General features: G+C 40.0%; 2 protein-coding genes across 2 annotated transcripts; one reads left to right on the forward strand and one right to left on the reverse strand.

Annotated features, from left to right (window-relative positions):
- Positions 1–485: 485 nt before the first annotated feature.
- LOC138870031 (uncharacterized) lies at positions 486–1,507 on the reverse strand. Its single transcript, XM_070147515.1, has 2 exons — positions 1,266–1,507; positions 486–1,038 (listed from the first exon to the last, which is right to left on the reverse strand). The coding sequence occupies exons 1-2, from the start codon at positions 1,505–1,507 to the stop codon at positions 486–488; spliced, it is 795 nt and encodes a 264-aa protein (XP_070003616.1).
- A 13,809-nt stretch (positions 1,508–15,316) lies between these two features.
- On the forward strand, positions 15,317–15,703 carry LOC138870033 (uncharacterized). Its single transcript, XM_070147533.1, has one exon. The coding sequence runs from the start codon at positions 15,317–15,319 to the stop codon at positions 15,701–15,703; it is 387 nt and encodes a 128-aa protein (XP_070003634.1).
- The last annotated feature ends 7,250 nt before the right edge of the window (positions 15,704–22,953 follow it).

Genomic DNA, 22,953 nt, shown 5'->3' on the forward strand with positions numbered 1-22,953 from the left:
TTGATTGGTCCGATGAAGTCCATACCCCAAGAGGAGAAAGGCCAAGGTGAACTTGTTTCATTGAGTTCATAGAGTGGTACTCGTATCATATCAGCATGTATCTGGCATTACTTCTGAACATACTTGATGCAGTCTGTTTCCATAGTCATCCAGAAATACCCTGCTCTTAATATCTTATTGGCCAAAGCAAAGCCATTCATGTGGGATCCGCAGGTTCCGACATGTATTTCCTTGAGCAACCTAGATGCCTTATTAGCATCGACACACCATAGTAATACCAGGTCAGGAGTCCCTCTATATAGAATTCCTCCACTTTGAAAGAAATGGTTGGCTAATCTTCGAAGTGTGCACTTCTGAGTATGGGTAGTGTGCTCTAGATATTCTCCCTTCTCCAAGTAATCCTTGATGTCATGGAACCACGGATTTCCGTCAATCTCTTCTTTAGCTGCTTATGAATTCCAATTGGGATAGGATCGATGAAATTCTTATCTAGGTATTGTATTATGGAAGACAATGTCTAACACATCTGCAAACTCATTCTGAATCCTCGGAACATGTTTGAATTCTATCTTCGCATCTGCAAACTCATTCTGAATCCTCGGAATATGTTTGAATTCTATCTTTGTGAACCTCTTGATCAGCTCTTGTACATAGTGCAAATATGGAAATATTTTGGTTTTCTTTGTAGCCCATTCCCCTAGAACCTGGTGCACCAAAAGATATGAATTTCCAATCACCAGAAGCTCCTGAACGTTCATGTCAATGGCCAACTTGAGTCTCAAGATGCAGGCCTCATACTCCGCCATATTGTTGGTGCATGGAAACCTGAGTTTTGCGGATACCGGATAGTGTTGACCAGTTTTTGATACTAAGACAACTCTAATGCCTACTCCTTTGAAGTTTTTTGCTCCGTCAAAGAACATCCTCCAACCATTATACGCCTCGGTGATATCTTTTTCTGCGAATGACACCTCATCTTCGGGAAAATATGTTTTCAATGGTTCGTATTCCCCATTTACAGGATTTTTTCCAAATGATCTGACAATGCTTGCCCTTTAACTGCCTTCTGAGTTATATAGACGATGTCGAATTCACTCAACAATATTTTCCATTTTGCTAACTTACCCATAGGCATGGGTTTCTGAAAGATGTACTTTAGCGGATCCATCCTTGATATGAGATATGTAGTGTATACACAGAAATGATGCCTCAACTTCTGAGATATCTATGTCAAAGCACAACAGGTGCATTCCAACAAGGGGTACCGGGCTTCATAAGGTGTGAACTTCTTGCTTAGGTAATATATTGCCTGCTTCTTTCTTCTAGTTTCGTCGTGTTGTCCAAGAACGCAACCAAAAGCTCCATCTAACACGGAAAAATAAAGCAGTAGAGGTCTTCCAAGTTCTGGTGGGACCAATACGGGTAGTTTATATAAATACTCCTTGATTTTATCGAAGGCTTTCTGGAATTCTTCAGTCCAGCTTGTTGCAACATCTTTCCTCGGCATTTCTGAAGATTGGCTCACATATCACAGTTGATTATGCTATAAAGCGGATGATGTAATTGAGGCTCCCTAAAAACTCATCACATCTTTCTTATTCTTTGGAGATGGAAAGTCCTGGATAGCTTTGACTTTTGATGGGTCTAACTCAATCCCTGGGTGATTGATGATGAATCCTAACAGTTTTCCAACAGGGACTCCAAAGGCGCATTTTGCAGGATTCAGCTTTAAATTGTATTTTCGAAGCCAGTCGAAGAATTTCTTCAGGACTGCTATATGATCCGAACTCCTTTTAGATTTAATGATAACGTTATCCACGTACACCTCTATTTCTTTGTGTATCATGTCATGGAAGATGGCTATCATGGCTCTCATGTAGGTGGCTCCAGCATTCTCCAAACCAAACGACATCATTTTGTAATAGTATATCCCCCATGGTTTGATGAAGGATGTCTTTTCGGCATCCTCTTCATCCATCCAGATCTGATGGTATCCTGCAAAGCAATCCATAAAGTTGGAGCTCATGCTCGACACAGTTGTCAATCAGTATGTGTATGTTGGGCAACGGAAAATCATCTTTGGGACTTGATCGGTTCAAATCTCGGTAATCACACATACTCTAACTTTCCCATCTTTCTTCAAAACTAGCGCAATGTTGGCCAACCAAGTCGAGTATTCGACCACTCGGAGAACCTTGGCTTTGATTTTCTTGGTGACCTCGTCTTTTATCTTCAAACTCATATCCAGTTTGAATTTTTTGAGCTTCTGCTTTACCCATGGGCACATGGGATTGGTGGGTAGCTTGTGAGCTACTATGGATGTGCTTAAACCAGTCACATCGTTGTAGGACTGTCGATACCCAATTTTTTCCTATGTATTTTTACATGCAAATACTTTCAAAATAGCATATATATGCATATATAAGTATGTCCAAGTGTTTCAATATTTACCTAATTTCTAAAAGATTTTTAAACTGATTTATTGTCCATTTTAGCAGTACAAAAACCAATAATTATTCCCAAAATTATCATTTTAGTGAATAACTTACTTTATTCTCATATTTATACCAAAATATAGCTAGGGTAAATTTTATACATTTTTACAAATTTATTTGGTATTTTATAAGCTAAATTGCATATAATTACAATTTTAGCCTATTTTAAGATTAATAGCATTTTATAATTATGAAATTGGTTCCAATATTTTTTAATTAATATTTATATATCATTAATTGACTCAGTACCTTTAATTTATTTTCAGAAGTCATTTTACTATTTTTATAAAAACAGTGGCTATTTAAAATCTGGCCCATTTTGTTTCAATTATAGTCAAAATTGGTTCCCCTAATTGACCCAATTTCAAACCCAATTTTGGACGAGCCCAATTCCATTTAACCCAACCCTTAACCCATTTAAAACTACCCGACCCAAACCCTTTTAATCCAGGTCGTTGATCAATTTGATCAACAACCACGATTTCCCTTTCCTTTTTAATCCATCCACACCCCTAACCCTAACTCATTTCATTCTATCAGCCGCCTCTGAATACCCCCCCTCTCTCAAAATCTCTCGAAGGTTCTTGAAACCCTAATCATCTCCCACTGTCTTCTACCTTCAGCTCACCGGAATCCATGGCCTCTCAGGCCATGGATGGCTTAAACTCATCTCCCTCTGCTCTTAAACACTTGGTGTTCGAAGTTTCGAGGTCTGACCTCAATGGTGTCCGTTCAGATCCTCTCCGATTCAAGGTTCTATGGCCTCTCCGGCCTTGCTCCGGCATATCCAAGCATTATGAGCCTATTTCTGACTTATCTAACTCAGATCGGACCTTTTCTAAGCCTTTCTCGCTTTAGGGTTCCTCTGAAACCCTAGCTATTCGAGGTTTTAGCTATTTGAGGTTTTCTCTGATTGTTTTCTTAAATCTGTTCTATAGTTGTGCTCTACTTGAGTTTTTAAACGTTTTCCCTAATTTTTCTTTCAAAAATTACTTCTTTCCGATTTAGGGTTTTTCTGAAAAGCTTAAAATGTTTCTCTGACTTTTCTTCTTCTTTTCTTTGTGTGCATTTGTCTATACTATGTTCTTATGTTTACTTTTCTACCACACATGTTCTTCTACGGTGTTCTTATGTTTTTCTTTATCATGCATGTTCTTCCGTGCTTTGTTTTCTACTGTGTTTTGTGCCATGCTCGTATGTTTATCTAGCTGTATTTTCCTATATGATCTTTTGCTATGCTTTTCTGGTATTTTTGTGTTCTTCTATTGTATGTATTTCCTACTGAGTTCTTAAGTTTTGTTTGCCTTCTACCGAACTCTATTTAAGTCCCTTCTAAAAGGTTTACTTAAACACGTTTCTTTTATTGTCGTGACTATTCTCTCATTATGCTCTTTCGCGCTGTCTGCTTTGAATATTATTTGTATTTGCTGGTCTTCTTTCAAAATCTCTGAGCCTGTTTCCTCCTTATCTCTGTATTTGACTCGAGTCGAAAACCTTAGAATTTGGAGGTTTCCTTCGAGTTTGGTCATATGATCAAACTAGGGTTTTGTTTGAGGACCCTTGACTCTTTCAGACTTATTTTTGGGTCTATGAACTAAGTGTGAACTTCTTTTGTTTGCACACAATTTTGATTCTCCTACACTAGACTCTTCTATTGAATACCATGACAAATTTCTTCATGTTTAACGTGTCTGTGTGCTTTTATATATGAAGAATATTTCTTCAAAATGGTTTTCCAACTTGTGATTGATTCAGAATTCCTTTTAATAAGTTTAATTGATTGGTACTGATTTTCCTTAAGTCGAAATCATTCCCATCTTTCTGACCTGGTTCATTCATACGAAATCCTCAATTTCTGATTTACTAGCTGTTAACTGATTTCCTTTTCTTATTTGCACAAATCGTGTACTATCAAGACTTTGTCCTTAAATAAACCTCTATGTATTTACCCTTCTTGTACTGCTCTGGAAAAGTGTTTGATTGACCTCTTTCCTTAATTATTTTGCCCGTTTGAAATCAGAATCCCTTAATTAAAGGGAGACCTTGTGTAATTGATTTCCAAACTATTTTTCTTACCTATTTCTGCTTGCTTTCTGAACTATAAAAGGGCACGACCCTTCTGCACTTTAGGACACCTTCAATTCAATACTTCTACACTTCACACTTCACAATTCTCTTCTAAACTCATAGCATTCTGATTGCTCGTTTGTACTTTGGCTTTACAAGACTACTGCTTTCTCTTTGTTTATTTTCTCTGATATCGGTATGTCCTAATTTTAGTTTCAGCATCACCCCAATGTGTTTACATAAAGTTTTTATATCCATGGCTACCTTACTGCTTATGTAGAGTTCAATATTTAACTTAATATGCCTATGTTCTACTGCTTGTTTCTACTATGAATCTTTGCTCCCTACCCCATTACCCATATGTGTTTGTAAGTGGTGACTTAGGGTATGGCAACATGAGTTGCCCATGACTTGAGTTCTGAACTAGTGAGGTCCTAACCTCTAACAGGCTGGAGGGTGTGCCAGCATATCCCATTGCTGAGTATGCCCATCAACCTGCTTCTCTTGTGTTCTTGCAAATTCTCTACTCCTCTATACTCCTATATGCACTGATTTTTAAGTTGTTCCCTTTTCCCCCCTTTCCCCTTTCAGAATTTCACTTCTGCACTTGCACTCTCTCCTAGCTTCTAGGTTTTTCCCCCTCTTGTGAGCCTTGCCTTGGGACCTTGAGTTCCCTCTAAACTTGGACACTTGAGGGTTGGCCCTTCCACACTGCACTATGTTCTTAATCTGGTAACATTTGGGTGTGAGCACTGCCCGGAGTCTATATGAGGCTCTTAGGGAACTCTGACACATCCAAAGATGAGAGAAAGGCTTTGGATCATGATCTTTAGAGTTGGTTCATCTCATATTTTAGACATGGAGTCTGAATTAGGCTCCCCTTGGTTATACTTTTAATTTTGCTTTTCTTATTTCATTCCGGGCTGTAATAACTTGTAATAAATATTGGGAATGACTAGTGAAAAAGGGAGGGAATCATGCCTGCAAAAGGGTAGATATCATGTACATAGGGAATCATTATACTTCTGCACTTCTGTATTTCATATAGATATCATGTTCATAGGGAATCATTATACTTCTGCACTTCTGCATTTCATATAGATATCATGTTCATAGGGAATCATTATACTTCTGCACTTATGCATTTCATATAGATATCATGTTCATAGGGAATCATTATACTTCTGCACTTCTGTATTTCATATAGATACTATGTCTATAGGTTTCTGCACTTCTGCATTATATAGAGACCATGTCTATAGGTTTCTGCACTTCTCTATTATATAGAGACCATGTCTATAAGTCATTTCTGAAATTATGCATATCATATAGATAACATGCCTATAGGACTTCCTGCAATTCACATGTGCATCTGTCATTAGGCAAACCTGTTTATAGGAGTTAAATAGCTAGCTGCATATAGATGACTTGCCTATAGGATTTTTGCATGTCAATAACAATGTTTTTAAAGTCAACAACGCCTAGAAAGAATGCCTATAGGAATTAACAACCTAGTATGAAACGTTTTCGTTCACCTATAAGTCTAAAATCGGCAATATCACTGTCCAACATCTGCAGAATCTTTTGTCAAAACTCGTCTTCCCTGAATAACTGACGACCTCTTCTAAAATCAGTACACTTCATCTTTTCTGAAACTAGTAGATATCATGCCTATAAGTTTCGTCTAACACTTAGGCAAGCCTTAGGATAAAAATTATGACTGCACCAGTTTTTTGTTAATTACGACCAGCGGGCAGGTCTAATTCGGACTTCTTATCTGAAAATATGTGATAAATCAGCCTGCTTTCCCCTTTTAAGTTTTAATCAGACCCTAATCAGTACATGCAAGACATGCTAAACTAGATGCTTTTCTTTGATTTGAGGAGGTTTATTTGAGCCATACCTGTTTATGTGTTTTTCAAATACTTGCTATATATGTTTTGTTTGTTGCCTTAGTATTTATACCTTTTGAAACCACAAATAAGCCAACTTTTCCACCATTATAGGATTAGTAGTCCCAAGAACCTCCGGGGCTGATAGAATTGGGGCGGGTAATAGGATGCAATAAGTAAACGAGACTATTCCGCGCTTTAACACCTTAACGGGATGAGAAATGGTAGATATGGATGTGATGACCACGCGATAATGTCACGTATAACCCCTCATCGAGGAGCGATTACCGGACATTGTGTGGGGTGATCCATATTATTTATAAACTTAGGACCCCCCTTTCCTTTACTTGTTTATTTCGTTGTTTACCTTACAAAATTTTAAACCATTTTTCTCAAATTTCATCTTGCCTTTCACTTATTTTAATTTTATCTATTTTCAACCCTTATGTGAAAAATCCCTCCTATTTGAAACTCTTATTTGCTTACTTAAAGTCACAATTATAGTATGACCGGGAACCACACTAGTGGATCCTGAGGGGTGCCTTAAACCTTCCTTTCGAGATAATTTCAAGCCCTTACTCGATCTCTGATTTTCCTAAATCAAACTCTTCTTAGTGTCCTAATGCACTTTAATCATTAGGTGACGACTCTTCTCTTTTAATACCCGTTAAAAGAGTTGTCAATGTCATAAACCCTATTTCGTGAGAAAAAAGGGGGCGCGACAGCATGACGACTCTGTTGGGGACATTTAGGCTTTTACCATTTCAGACTATTATTGTGATTTATGCTTCTTAATGCGCAATTATTTGTTTATTTCTTTTAAGCATTCAATTTTCTTTTCAATTGTGAAACTGACTCGTCTCTTGTTTCTTTCCCTTGTCTCCTTTATTGCTTTCCTCTACTGCACTCCTTTATGACTGTTTTAAATTATTGTAATTATTACTTTATGAGCGTGCAAATACGTGACAACTTGTTTAATCATTGCATAAACATGTTTTCAACATCATATTACACTTGTGCCAAACAAATACCATAACAACTCTTATAATGAGTGGTTGCACTCTTCCGATATCTTCACCCTTTAAATTTGGCAAAGGCATATTTGCGGTAAAATCAGTCGATCAACGGTGTAGTCGACGGTTCCGTGCCTTTCCCTCTTGAGTTGTCCGCTCAAAGGTACCAGTCTAATACCCCATAGAAACCTTACTCTGTTTACTTGTGCATGCATCATGGTCAAACTTAGCCGAGTCAGTTATGTTATCCGCATAATGACTCTTTAAGACAGCCTCGTCCAAAGTCCACTGGGTTTTCCAAAAAACCCAAACGGACACTACCACATTCTGTACATTTATTTGGAGAATTAAATGCTCTTATGCCAATTATTGGTATTTAATAGTCGAGTCTGGTGGGGGTAAGGGCCTGACCCTTTTGTCTTGCAGAAACATGAGACACGAAGTCCCCAGATTCGGTATGGTCACAAACATCCACCCAAGGTTGCTAAGCTGGTAGGAGGATCTTCATTCCAGTGATCAGATTCTTGTCCAAAAATACCTAGGAAATCTACCTTCTCTCTTGGAGGTCCAACCCAACAACAAAATCATAGAAGCTGCTACTCTGTTCTGGGACTGTGATAGGTCTGTGTTTCGCTTCGGGGAGATTGAGATGACACCCCTGCTAGAGGAAATAGGAGGATTGACTGGTATACCATGGGAGACTCAGGGTTTGTTAATGCCGGAAAATTGCAAGGGTAGAGGTTTCCTCAAAATGATGGGCCTAAAGAAAAATCCAGACTTGACATGTTTGAAGGAGTCTTACATTCCCTTTGATTATTTGTATGAAAGGTACGATCACAGCAAATCCTACCGTACTTATCCGGATGAGTTTGCCCTTACATCGTTGGGGCTTATTCACCGAAGGGTCTTTGTCTTCATGCTCTGTTTCTTGGGGATGATGGTGTTTCCAATGAAGAAAGTAAGGATCCACACCAGGCTAGCCATGGTCACCAAAACTTTGATGAAGGGAATTGGGGGACAACCATTTAGCATAGTTCCCATGATCATCGCAGAGATATACCGAGCCCTGGAAAAGTGTCAACAAGGAGCCCCACACTTCGAGGGCTGCAACTTGCTACTCCAACTCTGGCTCATGGAGCATCTCCAAAAAGGTGAATATCGGCAAGAGATTCAGCATAGAGACTGGGACGATCATATAGCCTTCCATCAACCAAGGCGAATGAACTACATGCCCAACATGTTTGCTCAGCCAGAAGATGTCAAGGATGGGTGGAGCTGTTTGAAAATCTGACTGAGGATCAAATACAATAGATGTTCGAGTGGTTCCCTAATAAAGAGTTCATCGCCCGATCCAGGGACGCACCATTTCTGATACTGATCGGTTTGAGAGGAACCTACCCTTATGTCCCTCTCCAGGTTATGAGACTGGCTGGTAGGAAACAGGTTATACCAAGGGTCGACAAGATAAGTCACTTCTGGGCCGACTTCCAAGCTGATGACAGTCCTTATAAGTGCCAAGCTCAGCATATGTGGCATTGTAAGATCATCATGGGGAGAGATACTATCGAGCCAGACAGATACCATGCTGGCTGCACCCCATACTATTCAGGATGGCTGGAGGACAATCACAATGGTCTAGGCCAACCTGGGTTTGTTCCAAGTCATAGAATCATCGATGAAAGGGCTGAAGCACAGGTCAAATACAACCAACTGCGCAAGAGGATTCGGGAATGTGAAAGTGAACACCGCGAGATTCAAGAAGCCCACCAAAAGATGATTGAAGAATGGAAAGACATGGATGTCAGCGCCAACAAATGACTAGGATACTTGGAATGGGGTATAGTGGAGCTGGAAAAGAAATTCATCAAGAGGATCGAGGACTGTCAGAATGCTGAGGGAAACGAAGGTGAACACCTGGCTAGAGCCTACTTGCTGCTGGGACTTTACAGCTGGTGAAGCTGTTCGATGGAGCCAAAAATGCTGAGTCTGGGGAAGGTTTTTCTGGGACCAAGTAGATAGGAGTCTTTACTTTTTGTTTTATGAATGTAATAAGGCCCATGGCCACTAGTGACATTTTATTTCCCATTATTTAGCGTCGTTTTGGGATTCGTCTACTTTTTATCAATAAAATAAGGCATTTAGCATTATAAGATCTCCAAATTGACTTGTCGCTAGGCCTACCTCAAGCACAAAGAGGTTCCCCAAATTAGGACACGATTTACATTCTTGCAGTATGTGTTTAAATATCGCAATATTTTTTCTTATAATCCTCACTGACTTGTTACCTTTTTGTTTTTATTTTTTGTTTATTTATTCCCCTCCCCCAAGGTTAGTTCGTGCACTCTGGCATCGTCATCATATTCCATAAGATCAAAGGGCCCTCCACCCACTCCTCCTCCAAGTCCTGTCAAAAACAAGAACAAAGAAAAGATGGAGGATCTGAACAACTCAACTGAACGGGTAGAGGTCACTCATGGTATTCAGGTCTCCAAAGAAAGTGCGTCCCAACTCGAGTAGAAACTGTTGAAATTTCAGGAGGAACTTGATCAGGTCCGGAACTTGGCGAGCTTATAATTTTCCCTCACCACCCCAGATGTCAATTTTCCTAATGCTCAGAACAACACCTCCACAAAACATCCCAAAACCACAAAACCATCCCGCTCCTCACCACCACTGCAATACCTGTCATACTTCCAACAATACTCCACTGCTCATCCCAGAACTGGTGAACTTCACAAATGACTATTTCCACACTCATAACACCCTCATCTACGTAGAAACCATGTCACACTCCACCCAACCCATTTCAAGCACACCCGAGTCTGATGATAAAGACTCACTCATCAGGAGTCTGGCTAAAGAGCTTAAGAAATTGACTAGCCGAATTCAAGGTGTCGAAGGAAGCAAAGGAATTAAAGGGCTAAACTATGAAGATCTCTGCATACAACCCGATGTTGAACTGCCTGAGGGGTACAAACCTCCGAAGTTCGAGATGTTCAATGGTACAGGAGATCCGAGAGTTCATTTAAGAACATACTGCTACAAGCTGGTCGGAGTAGGAAAGGACAAAAGGATACGAATGAAACTTTTCATGAGGAGTCTGAAGGGAGATGCTCTGTCTTGGTACATTAACCAAGATCCGAAGAAGTTGTCGAACTGGGTAAGCATGGCGTCCGATTTCATAGACAAGTTTAGGTTCAACACAGAAAATGCGCCAGATGTGTTATACATCCAGAACCTAAAGAAGAAACCCTCAGAGACATTCCGCGAGCATGCTACTCGCTGGAGATCAGAAGCTGCTAAGGTCAGACCGGCTTTAGAAGAAGAACAAATGAACAGGTTTTTTCATCCGAGCTAAGACCCACAGTACTATGAAAGGTTGATGCTGATTGAAAGCCAGAAATTTTCCGACATCATCAAGCTAGGTGAGAGGATCGAGGAAGGCATCAAAAGTGGTATGGTCACAAACTTTGAAGGCTTGCAGGCTACCAACAAGGCTCTACAGTCTGGTGGCACGTCCAAGAAAAGGGACGTGAGTGCCATAATAGTTGCACAGAGAACCAAATCCCCTATCAAATACCAAACCTACCCGATGCCTCCACTCACATATCAACCAACTCCAAATTACCAAGCACCCTCGCCCTCTTACCAAACTCCACCACCTACTAACCAATCACCTCCACCTCCCATATATCAGCCTACTTTACCCAGATATTCCCAACCCGCACAAGTCTACCAAGCCTACAATGCTTAACCCTCTTACTATCAATCACCTCCCACTCACCAAAACTTTCCTAGACCCCGACCGAATTTTGACAGTAGACCTTCCAAACAATATACCGCCATTGCTGAACCAATTGACCAGCTGTATGAAAGGCTCAAAGCTGCTGGTTATGTCACCCCCATCTCTACTATAACCCCTGAAAACCCTTCCCAATGGGTCAATGCAAATAAATCTTGTGCATACCATTCCGGCATGAAAGGGCATGCCATTGATGAATGTCGTTCTCTGAAAGATAAGATCCAGGAACTGATTGATAACAAGATTATTGTGGCAAAGGAGCCTACTCTGAATGTCTGCAACAACCCTCTGCCCGACCACAAGGGTGGAGGTGTTCACATGATTGAGATAGAAGATGATTGGGAACCCAAGGGATCGATCGGTTTGATCGCGGAAGGTGACGATCCAAAGAAACCGACAGTCACTCTTAATTCGATTGTAGTCCAGATCTAGCCTTCTGAGGACACCGATGTGAATATGTCCATGCCACTTGAGTTTGAAGCGCCTTCCCCCACAAAGATACCAACACCAATTGAGGTCGAGTTTGGGTCTCCAGCAAACACACCCGCGCCGTTTGAAGCTACGGTTTTACCGTCCAAAATACATGCTCCGTTTGGGGTAAAGGCTCCCATTCCAGTAGCAATGTCGGCTATAACACCATTCCATACAAAGGCCATCCCTTGGGACTACATAGCCGAGGCAAGAAGGAAAGGGAAAGCCAAATCCGTAGAAGCAGTCGCGACACATGGTATGACAAGAACCGACAGAGTATACACCCCGGAACATTTGGTTGAATCAAGCAAGCAGGACTCTAGATGGCCGACTATCACTGAAGTTGAGCCTGATGATCTCTAGAGAAAAATACAAGCAAAGGAGTACTCAGTCATTGATCAATTGAACAAAACACCGACACAGATCTCTATCCTAGCCTTGCTGCAAAGCTCCGATGCACATAAGAACACCTTGTTGAAGATGCTGAGTGAGACATATGTACCAAGCAACGTCACTGAAGGAGAAATGGCAAACATGGTAGGGCAGGTATTGGAGAGTCACGAGATCACTTTTCATGAAGATGAGTTGCCACCAGAAGGGTTGAGTCATAACAAGGCGCTGCACATCATTGTGCAATGCGATGATTATTTCATCCCCAGAATCCTGATTAACGGAGGGTCCAACCTCAACATTTGTCCGTTGGTAATACTCAGGACATTGGGAAAGGGGCTGCATGAGATCAAGGACGGGGCCATCAATGTCAAAGCTTTCGATGGTTCCCAAAGGTCCACTATTGGGGAAATTAGCTTGTGTTTGTAGATGGAGCCTACTTGGTTTGATGTTGAATTTCAAGTAATAGACGTGCCGACATCTTACAACTTGCTTTTGGGATGGCCTTGGATTCATGTCGCTGGGGCTGTAGCATCAACCCTACATCAGGCAGTGAAGTTTGAGTGGAATCACCAAGAGGTAATCATTCACAACGACGGTAGCAATCCCATATACAGTTGCCAAACCATCCCAGCAATCGGAGGTAGAAGAAGGATAGGCAGAGAGACCTATCACCACATCGAGCGAGTTAACGCCGTTGATAAGGACAAATAGTGGGACAACAGAATCGAAAACATATTGAACTGGAGCGGATATGAACCTGGCAAGGGACTTGGCAAGAAACTCCAAGGAATCACCAAACCTATCAAGCTGAAGAAGCATGGCACCACTTTCGGTCTGGGATACGAGTACACTTGGGAAGAGTTCAACAACTGGTCGCCACCATGGCAGGGCCCTTACTACCCACTGGAGTAGCCGATACCCCATTTGGAACAGACTTTCCAGTCAGCCGATGTTATATATGGGTCGGAAGAAGAGGAAGCACTGGTAGCAATGAGGAATTTATTCGTGGAAGATGATGACATGGATTGTTGTGTCATTTTCACGGAGGAGGGGAGGAAGGCCCTTCCATACAGGCTATAAGCCGAGGAGCATGCCTCAACAATTGGACCATCAGAACCACCAGAGCCCGGAAAGCCTCGGGGTAGCAAGGATAAACAAAGCATCATGCATTATCTTTCATTTTTACTAGTTGATTTTCCTTTCGCATTTTTGAATTTTCGCAATAAGATCTTTAATATTCAAAATAGTTATGGAATTTAGCAAAGCATTTTCTCAATAAATCTTACTCTTATTATTTTTCTCTCATTACTTTACTCATACAACATTACTATTACTTATCTTGATGAACCAATGACTGTGACATGCAATGAGACAACGCAACAAACGGACATAGATTCAGAGGAAGATGACATACCGGAAGAGATTGTTAAAGAGGTTGAAAATTTTAAGAACATACCTAAGTCCAACCTAGATGAGACCGAGATTGTTAACCTGAGAGATGTAGAGAACGTCAAAGAGACGAGAATCAGTGTCCACTTATCACCATCAGAAAAAAAGGAATACACAGAATTTCTAAGGGAATATGAAGATATATTCGCTTGGTCGTATGATGACATGACTGGTCTGAGTACATCTATTGTGGCTCACAAACTGCCAACCGATCCAACATGTCCGCCGGTAAAGCAAAAGCTCAGAAAGTTTAAGCTTGACATGAGTCTGAAAATCAAGGAAGAAGCCACTAAGCAAGTTAAAGCCAAGGTTCTCAGGGTAGTAGAATACCCAACATGGCTAGCCAACATTGTGTCAGTACCAAAGAAGGACGGGAAGGTCAGATTCTGTGTCGACTACCGGGATCTCAACCGGGCCAGTCCGAAAGACGACTTCCCCTTGCTGAACATACACATCCTGATCGACAATTGCTCCAAGCATGAGTTGCAATCATTTTTAGATTTCTTCGCTGGATATCATCAGATTTGGATAGACGAAGAAGATGCTGAGAAAACGACTTTCATTACACCGTGGGGAATGTACTGTTACAAGATGATGTCGTTCGGCTTGAAAAATGCAGGGGCCACCTACATGAGGGCCATGACTACCATTTTCCATGATATGATACATAAGGAGATCGAGGTGTATGTAGATGATGTCATCATCAAAACCAAGAAAGCCACTGATCACATGGAAGATTTGAGGAAGTTCTTCAACAGACTAAGAAGGTACAACCTGAAACTGAATCCCGTGAAATGTGCATTTGGGGTTCCTACCGGAAAACTACTTGGGTTCATTGATCGCCAAGGAATAGAACTAGATCCATCAAAGGTTAAAGCCATTCAATAATTGACACTGCCAAAGAACAAAAAAGGACGTGATGAGTTTCCTGGGAAGACTCAACTACATCAGCCAGTTCATAGCTCAATCTACTGTCATCTGTGAGCCAATCTTTAAGATGTTGAAGAAGGACGCCGCTACCAGATGGACTGATGACTACCAAATGGCCTTCGACAGAATCAAGGAGTACCCGTCAACACCGCTAGTTTTGGTCCCGCCCGAACCAGGTAGACCCTTATTACTCTACCTTGCAGTGCTAGATGGAGTGATCGGTTGTGTTCTTGGGCAACATGATGAAACAGGGAGGAAGGAGCAGGCCATCTACTATCTTACCAAGAAGTTCACCCCTTACGAGGCCCGGTATTCTTTGTTAGAACGCACCTGTTGTGCTCTGACTTGGGTAGCTAAAAATTGAGGCACTATTTCTGTTCCTATACCACGTATCTCATTTCAGGGATGGATCCGTTGGAGTACATCTTTCAGAAGCCCATGCCCACTGGCAAGCTAGCCAAGTGGCAAATCCTACTGAGTGAATTTGACATTGTCTACGTAACTCAGAAAGCAATCAAGGGACAGGCTTTGGCAGATAATCTTGCCGAGAATCCCATGGACGGAGAATACGAACCCTTAAAGACGTATTTTCCTGATGAAGAGATATCATTCATGGGAGAAGACATTGCAGAATCCTATGGTGGTTGGAGAATATTTTTCGATGGAGCAGCAAATTTCAAAGGAGTTGGCATAAGAGCAGTCCTAGTGTAAGAAACCGGTCAACATTATCTGGTGTCTACCAAACTCAGATTCCCTTGCACCAACAACATGGTTGAGTATGAGGCCTGCATCTTGGGACTCAAGATGGCCATTTACATGAACGTCCAAGAGTTGCTAGTGATCGAGGATTCAGACTTGCTTATACATCAGGTTCGAGAAGAATGGGCGACCAAGAACTCTAAGATACTTCTTTATCTACGTCATGTGCAGGAGTTGAGAAAGAGGTTCACAAAGACAAAATTCCAGCTTGTCCCCAGGGTCCAGAATGAATTTGCCAATGCATTGGCTATCATATCATCCATAATACAACATCCAGATAAGAACTTTATTGATCCCATTTCGGTAAAGATCCATTATCAGCCAACTTACTGTGCTCATGTCGAAGAAGAAGTAGACGGAAAGCCTTGGTTTCATGATATCAAGGAATACTTGGCAAAAGGGGAATACCCAGAGCTCGCAAACGCTATTTAGAAGCGCATGCTTCGGAAGTTATCCAACAATTTCTTTCACAGTGAAGGAATCATGTACAAGAGGACTCCTAATTTGAGATTACTAAGGTGTGTCAACGCAAAGGAAGCATCTAAATTACTAGAAGAAACCATGTTGGGACCAGTGGGCCACATATGAATGACTTTGTCTTAGTCAAGAAGATACTCCGAGCTGGTTATTTTTGGATAACTATGGAAACGGACTGTATCCAGTATGTTTGGAAGTGCCACCACTGTCAGATACATGCAAATATGATAAAGGTGCCTTCAAACGAGCTTAATACAACAAGCTCACCATGGCCATTCGCTGCTTGGGGAATGGATGTTATCGGACCAATCGAACCTGCCGCATCAAATGGGCACAGGTTCATCCTAGTGGCAATTGATTATTTCACCAAATGGGTTGAAGCAGCATCGTACAAGGCAGTGACTAAGAAAGTTGTGGCAGACTTTGTCCGCGACCGTATCGTTTGTCGGTTCGGAATTCCAGAATCAATCATTACTGATAATCTCAATAGTGATTTGATGAAAGCCATGTGTGAAACCTTCAGGATCAAACACAAGAATTCTACAACCTACAAACCTCAGATGAACGGAGCCGTAGAGGCCGCCAATAAGAATATCAAGAAGATACTAAGGAAAATGATAGAGAAGCATAAGCTGTCACACCTCCTTTTCCAACACCCGGAAGGGCGTAAAGGAGTTTTTCCAATTAAAGGACAATCGAATCGGGATCATTATTAAAAGATTTAGAGTCGCCACTTGGGATATTTATGGTGTCCCAAGTCACCGGTTGAATCCCAAATCGAGGAAAGGGTTGACTTTGTTCAACAGTCTGCGAACCAGAAATCCGAGTAAGGAATTCTGTTAAATCGGGAGAAGGAGTTAGGCATTCCCGAGGTCCGTGGTTCTATCACGTTCACTTTGATCTTACTTGGCTTGATTAAATTGTCTAATTACTCTTTTTAGAACCTATGTACATTCGCCTCTTTTAATTAAGAAATTATCTTAAAATAGGTCACGCGTACCCATTTGTTTGGCACGTCAAAAATCATGTCATGCGAACATGTCCACAATTAATAATGCTTTATTAATATAAGAAAGGTTTGACCGAAGTTGTGCGAACGCATACTCCGGTTTTATTTTTAGAATCGTAATTATGTCACGCGAACGTGTCCGTAATCACAATGATATATTAAACGGGCCTAAAGCGACTACGAGCATTTGTCATTTTTATATTTAAGTTATGAAATTAATACGAGGGCCATGTATGATTAAATTTAATGGCACACCTCGGACTATATGGACCTAATTTAATTTAACGGCCTATTAAACCCAAAACAAGATGTTGAACTCCATTTCATAGCACTCTATTGTCAAACTTGTAACGCAGCTCTGCCAACACCATACGACTGTATCATCGACCCAAAGGTCTAGCTAAATAATGCTAAAAGGATACTGTAATGTCCAAATTTACAAGTATAATGAAAAGAACATGGTCACAAGAAAAGGACATTTAAGCAGCGATGAGTTTCTTGTAGCGGAGACATCAACATATTCGCTCGTATCTAGAAAATAAAAGAGGAAAAGCAAAACAGGATCCAACTTCATCAAAGTTCTAAACCCCAAAAACCATGGAAACAAGAAAAGAGACTAGTTAATTGCCGCTGCTAACGAGTGTCATTGATTTTCCCAGTACTAATGGACTTACTAGAAAGTTCAACTACCTTACTAGACTACTTGCAACCTGTTTTAGGATCATTTTTGGATTAAAAAAAACTTTTGAATAACAGTACATGTCAGGCATATGCAACTTTCTAAATAGGTGGACTTTCTGGGAGTCTGATGATCAAGGAGAACGATTTCTATCAATTCACAAAACGTTCATAGAGCAAAAGCTGGAATTGACATTCCCTTCACAAACAAATCTCCACTCCTAATTATATGATTCACTTCCAAATGTCTTCACAGACAAAAACTTCTAGCACTTTAACTTTCAAGAATCAGAATCAGTCAAACAGAACCTTCACATTCCAAAAAAATGAAGTGTGATGATACAGATATAACACTAAGACAAATGACAAACGTGAGCCTTTGGCATGTCGAACATTTAAAACATTCGCATTGAAGTCTTTGTCCATGCTGTCAAGAAAGGAATGAAACGAGCAGAAGCAACTTTAGGAAAGGAATCGAGCATAAACAATGTGGTTGACCAACAACACCTAACATATTTAAGGAAGGGAAATTCATATAAACTCATTGCTGCTCAAACTTGTAACAATCTGCTTCTACTGGCCTTAACTCCCATTATCTATCTCTAAACGGATTAACAGAATTCATAACTCTAGACCCATGTTAATTTTACCTTTATCATATTTTAATCACATCAAAATAAAGCAAAAGAATTGGAAACAAACTAATCAGAACCTCGAGTAAGGATGCCAACAAATTTAGGTCGAGAACAGAGAATTCTCAAGTGCAATTATCAGTCAGCAAAGAAGAAAATTAGTACATGAAACCAGACAGACTTGTCTCAAATTGTAAAAGAACAATTTCAGAATTCACTCCATATTAAACATGGCCAGGCAAGTGAGATGTTCATGACACTATAAGTGATCAAATGGCAACTTCACACCATTGTCAACAGTTACTAAGTCAATTTGAAGTTCCATTTGTAAATCTAATAAACCAACACTTTCATCTAAAGCAAACAGAGATTCGAATAGCTTATAAACCGATCAAACCCAAGCTTTCATCACATTTTTGAATTGAATATCAAAGAATGAGTCAAGAAGACAACAAAAGAAATCAGGAGGAACCTGAAATTGAAGACTGAACTGACCCCATAACTCAAATCGACCAAAAACAAACAGCAGCTGAAAATCAACCCTCGAGCAGCAACAGACTTGAACTTCTCAAATAACTTCTATTTTTACCAAAAAATCCAGAATCGAAATGAAGAAACTATATTATTTCGAAATACTAAATAAAACTGACATCAAGTGAAATTATGGAACCTTCATAATATATTTTTTGTTCTGATATGAAAAAGAAAAAGAACAATGGAAAGGAAGAAGAAGACTTTGAACACTAGTTTTAATTTTCTTCCGAAATCTCTCTCAATCCTCTCTGAAATCTTCTCTGAAGAAAACTTTTTTTTCCAGTCCCTTTCCAAAAAAATCCTCCTTCTCAAAATCGGATCTGATCCTTATAAAACGAACCCCTGATGAATGTGGGGCTTGGATTGAACCAAATCAATCCAACGCCTCACACTCATCCAACGAATCATCTCTAGGACCTTCCAATCGCGTGCCTTATCTCAAAATCGAGCGAGTGAAAGGAAGGAGAATCTTCAGTTTCAGAAACCGTTAGAAATGGTGATGAGGAGAGAAGGAGGAACGCGTGGGTTAAGGATGCGGGATTCACTCGCCCGAATTTGGACTGGATTTGGGGCTTGGTTCAAGTTTCTTCTTGGAGAAGAAGAACACTGTGCGCTGATGGGGTGTTAGAGATTAGGGTTCTAGGTCTCGTTTTTTTGTGTTATAATTGGAGCGGGTCGAGTTTGGTTGGGTCGGGTCGTGTATGGGTTTAAGTAGAAAGGAGAGGTATTGGGCTAGGGTGATTTGGAGTGAAAGAATTGGGCTTCAGAATTTCAACTTGGCCCAATTTCGAATTTTTAAGAATAGACCCCTTTTTTATTAATAGAAATTCTTAAATTAAATTCCTAAATTAATCTAAATTGTAAAATTAAGCTAATTGTCTAACTATAAAAATTATAAAAGTTACTCAATCCTAAATTAAAAGAGAGAAATCAATAATCTAAAAATTAAAAGGAAGAAAAATGTAAAATGAGCTATTTTTGTGATTTTTATTTTTTATAAAACAAGTAATTACTAATTAATTCCAAAAAATGTAAAAATCAAATCTAAATTCAATGCATGGTATTTTTGGTATATTTTTTATTTTTAATGGAAATTAAATATGCACAAGAATGCACATAATTAATAAAATTCTACAAAAATCCTATAAAATTGCAAAGAAAAAAAAAGAAATTATTTTTCTTGTATTTTATGGAAATAATTCATATATGGCAAAAATCACGTGCTCACAGCTGCCCCTCTTTGCCCGAAAATACGAAGAGTTTTCGTGCAAAGATAAGTGAGCGGATACGAGCGAATTTTGCCCGTTTGAATACTCCGTATGAGGCATTTTTGAAAGATCTGACCGCACCCTGCTTCTAAGGTTGCCTACATATCCTTGGCTAAAAAGGAATCAGGTTAGTGTAGTTCAGAAAGTTTTGGTAGCTAGGACTACCATGAAGTTGTGATTTCACAGTTGTTGCAGCTGCTGCTACTGCTTACTGCATCCCCTTATTACACTATGATAAAATGAAAAGAACTAGACTATACTATGATATCCGATTTATAACTTCAAACTTACTCATGTGGTTCTTGTTGCCTTGTATTCTCCCCGCGGAATCCCTTTGTTGCCGCCTTGAATTGTAATCTAAGATGTTTTTCCTTTTCTCCAGGTGGCTGTCTAACTGCTGAACTTGAATATATTCCCTGCTCTCCAGGCGGGATCCTGATTGCTGAACTTGAAATGTATTCCCTGCTCTCCAGGTGTGCTCCTGATTGCTGACCTTGAATGTATTCCCTGCTCTCCAGGCGGGTTCCTGACTTCAACGAAATAGACAAAACAAAGAAAAAATTTCCCTTGTTCTTCAGGCGGGCTCCTGACTTCAACGAAATAGACAAAACAAAGAAAAATTTTCCTATGTTCTCCAGGCGGGCTCCTGACTTCAACAAAATGACAAAACAGAGGAAATATTCTGCCCCAGTTTGGTAGCTGGGCACATATGTGAGTGTTAAACTGAATCATATTACCAAATATTACTAAGAATTTAAGGGCTAGGTCCCATTATTTAGGGGGGTCCTGACAATTTTTGACTAAACGGCAATTTTTAATCTAAGCTATATCTTTTAAAAACATGACTTCTACTATATCTTGCTATCTAAGAAGGTCTTTAAACTACTCCCCATTATACATGAGGGTCCTGAAAATCAAAAATCAAGTTTTATCTTAAGAGTGACAAATTTTATGACTGAATTATACTACCCTACAACAAAATTTACGCTAAATAATGCTATCTAATCGAAATTTTAAAGCTAAGTCCCATTATCCAGGAGGGTCCTGAAAACTCCTAATTGAATCCTATCTCAAACATGCAAACTTCTAAGCCAACTTATATTCCTTTGGGATGCATTTATGCTAGATTATGCTATTTCTGAACATTTAAACTAGGTCCCATTTTCCAGGAGGGTCCTGAAAATCAAAAATCAAACCTGTTTGCTGAATGCCTTTCTCCACGGAGGGTTTCTCCGAAACAACCAAAATTTTTTGCCCATGTTTTAATCAAAGAAAATTTTGTCAGTTTTAAAATGTGGTGGTTAGTTGATGGCATTCTTGTTGAAGGTCTCTCCGCTGCATTGTTTTTTTTTGACTGGCTTCCTCGAACTGGCCCTGAACCGTTTGACTTTCTGACTGACTTTCAAAAACCCATAACTTGAATGACCCGAGTGTTCTATCCCCGAACTGTTGTTTCACATCTCTGACCCCTTTAACTGAACCTCTGCATCTCCCATGAAATTACCAAATCATTTTGTCGGTGGAATTCTTGCTGGCATTTTATCCCCTTTTACATCATGCTATCTTTGGTATGCTCTGGCCGCACTGTGCTTTGCAATCTTGACGCTGGTAGTGAGCTTTGAAATTCTTTCTTATTTGATTAAACAGAACTGATATTGGGAATATCTTAGAGAGATAAACCCAAAGAAATGAAATGCAACGACTTTCAGAGTTAAGGATAAGGAAGTCCAAAACTGGAAGACTAGCTGAAGAGAAAAAGAAAAGAGACTTATCTGAGTGGAACAGCTGGCACCAATGATCATGACATGCAATTTGGATTAATCGGCCCAATCTGTCCAACCAATCAACTTTCAATTGCCATACTTTGTTGCCCCAGAATTTCCATAACCTGATTTCTTCACCTCAAATCCCGACCTTGTTCATCCTGCGGTGCCTTGAAAGGTTTTCACCGGCAGACCTCTCTCATTCCTTTATCTGTCAGCTCACTTTCGCCTTAAGGTGCCCATAAGGGTTTTCACCAATAAGACTCTCTCATTTTGATTTCTCTCAGCTCCCGTCGCCTTACGGTGCCCGTGAGGGTTTTCACCAATAAGACTCTCTCATTTTTTGACTTCTTTTCCCTCTTTGGACCAGAGAGTTGCCCCTGATGTAGATCACCGCTACCAGCTTGACTTGGCATTTTCCGAAGACTGATCAGAAGGTCTTTCTTTGGACCGTAATGTGGCTTTCGGATGAGTTTAGAAAGGAAGGGTATAAAAGCTCAAAACAATTTGATTGGGTTCAAATTTACAATCTTTGGAATCAGATTTCTGATAACGACCACAACTTCTGCCCCAATTTCTTGTTTGGGGACTTTTGGATTTTTACTTTGCTGGGACCGAACCATGAGGATGCCTACATATCCTTAAAAGAAATCAGGTCGAACGTAGTTCATGACATAGGAATTACTTTGTTTGTTGTGATTTTTCTTCTCTTTTTCTTTCTCTTCTTTTCCTCTTTTGTTTTTCCTTTGGTTGTGTTTTTTTTCTTTTTTCTTTTCATTCTTTTCTTTCTCCTTCCATTCTTTTCTTTCTCTTTTCATTCTTTCTTTCTCTTTTCTTTTCCCTTTCTCTTTTTCTCTCATTTCTTTACTTGTCTTTGCTCTTGTGTTTCCGATATTTGCTATTGATTCCGAAGGAGGGGTATGAAAGAAAATAAATGAGGCTCAAAGGGGTAAGAGGGATAAAGTGTTTAGATAGCAGAACAAAATGCCTTCGTCATTTCAATATTCGAGACATGCCAAATACAAACAAGTACAATCAAAGAAAGAAATCATACATAATATCTCTTGACTGCATCAGAATTGATAGCTATTTCTACACATTTGCCTTCTATATCTATCAAGTACAATGCACCATTGGACAACACTCTAGTCATAACGAACGACTCCTTCCAATTTGGGGCGAATTTTCCTTTTGCTTCAACTTGATGAGGAAGACTACATTTCAATACTAATTGCCCCACTTCAAACTTTCGTGGATGCACCTTCTTGTTGTATGCTCTTGCCATTCTCTGTTGATACAACTGGCCATGACACACTGCTGC

This window comes from Nicotiana sylvestris, chromosome 1 (assembly GCF_000393655.2).
Source record: "Nicotiana sylvestris chromosome 1, ASM39365v2, whole genome shotgun sequence".
Lineage (NCBI taxonomy): Eukaryota > Viridiplantae > Streptophyta > Magnoliopsida > Solanales > Solanaceae > Nicotiana > Nicotiana sylvestris.

Bases quoted from the DNA above. Each gene is read 5' to 3' on its own strand.
- LOC138870031 (XM_070147515.1), bottom strand. From the start codon at position 1,507: ATGCCGAGGAAAGATGTTGCAACAAGCTGGACTGAAGAATTCCAGAAA. The intron at 1,039-1,265 runs GTACCCCTTGTT...AAGCATTGTCAG, and splicing joins TTCACACCTTATGAAGCCCG to ATCATTTGGAAAAAATCCTG.
- LOC138870033 (XM_070147533.1), top strand. From the start codon at position 15,317: ATGGCCATTTACATGAACGTCCAAGAGTTGCTAGTGATCGAGGATTCA.